Raw genomic sequence first — 1,902 nt, forward strand, 5'->3', positions numbered from 1 at the left:
CTGAGAGACGTGATCCTGTGCTAATGAAAGGTAACCGGGCGTGGGGCTCCCTTTTTGCTCTTGGCTCTCCAGCTCTCATGGAAGTTCCACGGTGGGGGTTGGAACCCAGCACATTGGTGGGGAGCCAGGGTCTGGAGCCGGCATAGCCTGGGGCCCTAGGCCGGTCTTGGCTCGGAGCTGGGCCCTCAGGGTGGCCATTCCTGGAAATGTCCCCTGGACTGTGCCTTCCCTTCCCCCTAGGCACAGGGTGCCTCCTCCCTGCTGAGGTGCGTCCTTCTTGCCTAATCAGGCGGTTTCTGGGTTAGCCCCTGGCACTCTCGCCCCTCCCCATACACTTCCTCAGTCTCAGTTTGCCTTCCTCAGGCAGAGAGAGGGCTGAGGATCATGCTTCCCATTGCACAGGGGGACAGACTGAGGCCCAGAAAAAGACGGTTAGTGTTGAACAAGGCTGCTGAGAATGTGAAGCAGTCCGGGCCATCTTTCCCGAGGCCCCTGCATCAGGAGGATGTGGCTGGACTCGGAGGGGTGCTAGGTAGTGAGTGGCAATGGTCTGCCCTGAGTTACCACACTGTTCATCCGGCTTTCTTGTGCTCCAGGTCTTGGGATCATGGGTCTCTGTGTGGGAGGGTCATCTGGATCCTGGTTTGTGGTCAGCAGGAATGTCCAGCTGCAGGTCAGAGCTTTTCCTCCAAGAAAAAGTGACTGACCCAGATCAAAGTGACAATGATGATGCCTCACGTAGGTGCAGCTTCCCAGGAAAAAAGAAAAACCTCTTTTTATTGAGCACCTACTATGGGCTAGGCCAGCCGTGGGCAAACTACGGCCCGCGGGCCGGATTCGGCCCGTTTGAAATGAATAAAACTAAAAAAAAAAAAAAAAAAGACCGTACCCTTTTATGTAATGATGTTTACTTTGAATTTATATTAGTTCATACAAACACTCCATCCATGCTTTTGTTCCTGCCCTCTGGTCCAGTTTAAGAACCCATTGTGGCCCTCGAGTCAAAAAGTTTGCCCACCCCTGGGCTAGGCACCGTTCTAGACACTGGGGAGGATAGGGTGGTAAATAAAAAATAAAGGCTATCCTGCTTTCTAGCCTCCATTTTATTTTATTTTATTTTTAAATATATTCCACTGATTTTTTTTTTTTTACAGAGAGGAAGGGAGAGGGACAGAGAGTTAGAAACATCGATGAGAGAGGAACATCGATCAGCTGCCTCCTGCACGCCCCCCACCGGGGATGTGCCTGCAACCAAGGCACATGCCCTTGGCCGGGATCGAACCTGGGAACTTTGAGTCCGTAGGCTGGCGCTCAATCCACTGAGCCAAACCGGTTAGGGCATGGAGCTTCCATTTTAGAGGGGGAGACAGACGAGAAACCAACAAACGAGAGAATTTCAGTGTTAAGTGTTAAGAGGAAAACACAACAGGTGATATGATGGAGATCACATGGACGGTGGGGTAACAGCAGGTCTGCTGGCCGAGGCGCTCTTCTGAGATGACCTTGGAGGAGCGGGAACCAGCATGGGTGGAAGGGAGCAGTGCCCCTCAGCCCCATCCTGTCCCCAGGTACCCCCAAGGGCGTGGACTTCACAGCTGTGCGGGACCTGCTGCTGTCAGTGGAGGGGGTGGAAGCCTTGCACAGCCTGCACATCTGGGCACTGACTGTGACCCAGCCTGTGCTGTCTGTCCACATCGCCATTGGTGAGTGGTGGGGACACTGGGGGTGGGGGGAGGGGGAGGGGCAGCCAGAGAGGCCTGGGCATACCTGACGGGTCCAGGCAATCCCAGATGCTGCCGGTGCCCATGCTTTGAACCTGGCCCCATGTGGAGTGCTTTGGGCGAATTATTTCATTTGATCATCACAGTCCCATTTATACATGAAGAAACTGAGGCTGGGGGA

General features: G+C 53.9%; 1 protein-coding gene across 1 annotated transcript in view; it reads left to right on the top strand.

Annotated features, from left to right (window-relative positions):
- SLC30A2 (solute carrier family 30 member 2) overlaps nt 1–1,902 on the top strand; it is an 11,099-nt gene that overhangs the window by 5,978 nt on the left and 3,219 nt on the right. Inside the window, exons 8-9 of the mRNA XM_023743441.1 lie at nt 564–627; nt 1,539–1,703. Coding sequence (XP_023599209.1) covers nt 564–627; nt 1,539–1,703 — 229 coding nt within the window. The remainder of the gene's footprint in view (nt 1–563; nt 628–1,538; nt 1,704–1,902) is intronic.

Source organism: Myotis lucifugus, unplaced genomic scaffold, assembly GCF_000147115.1.
Source record: "Myotis lucifugus unplaced genomic scaffold, Myoluc2.0 scaffold_389, whole genome shotgun sequence".
NCBI lineage: Eukaryota > Metazoa > Chordata > Mammalia > Chiroptera > Vespertilionidae > Myotis > Myotis lucifugus.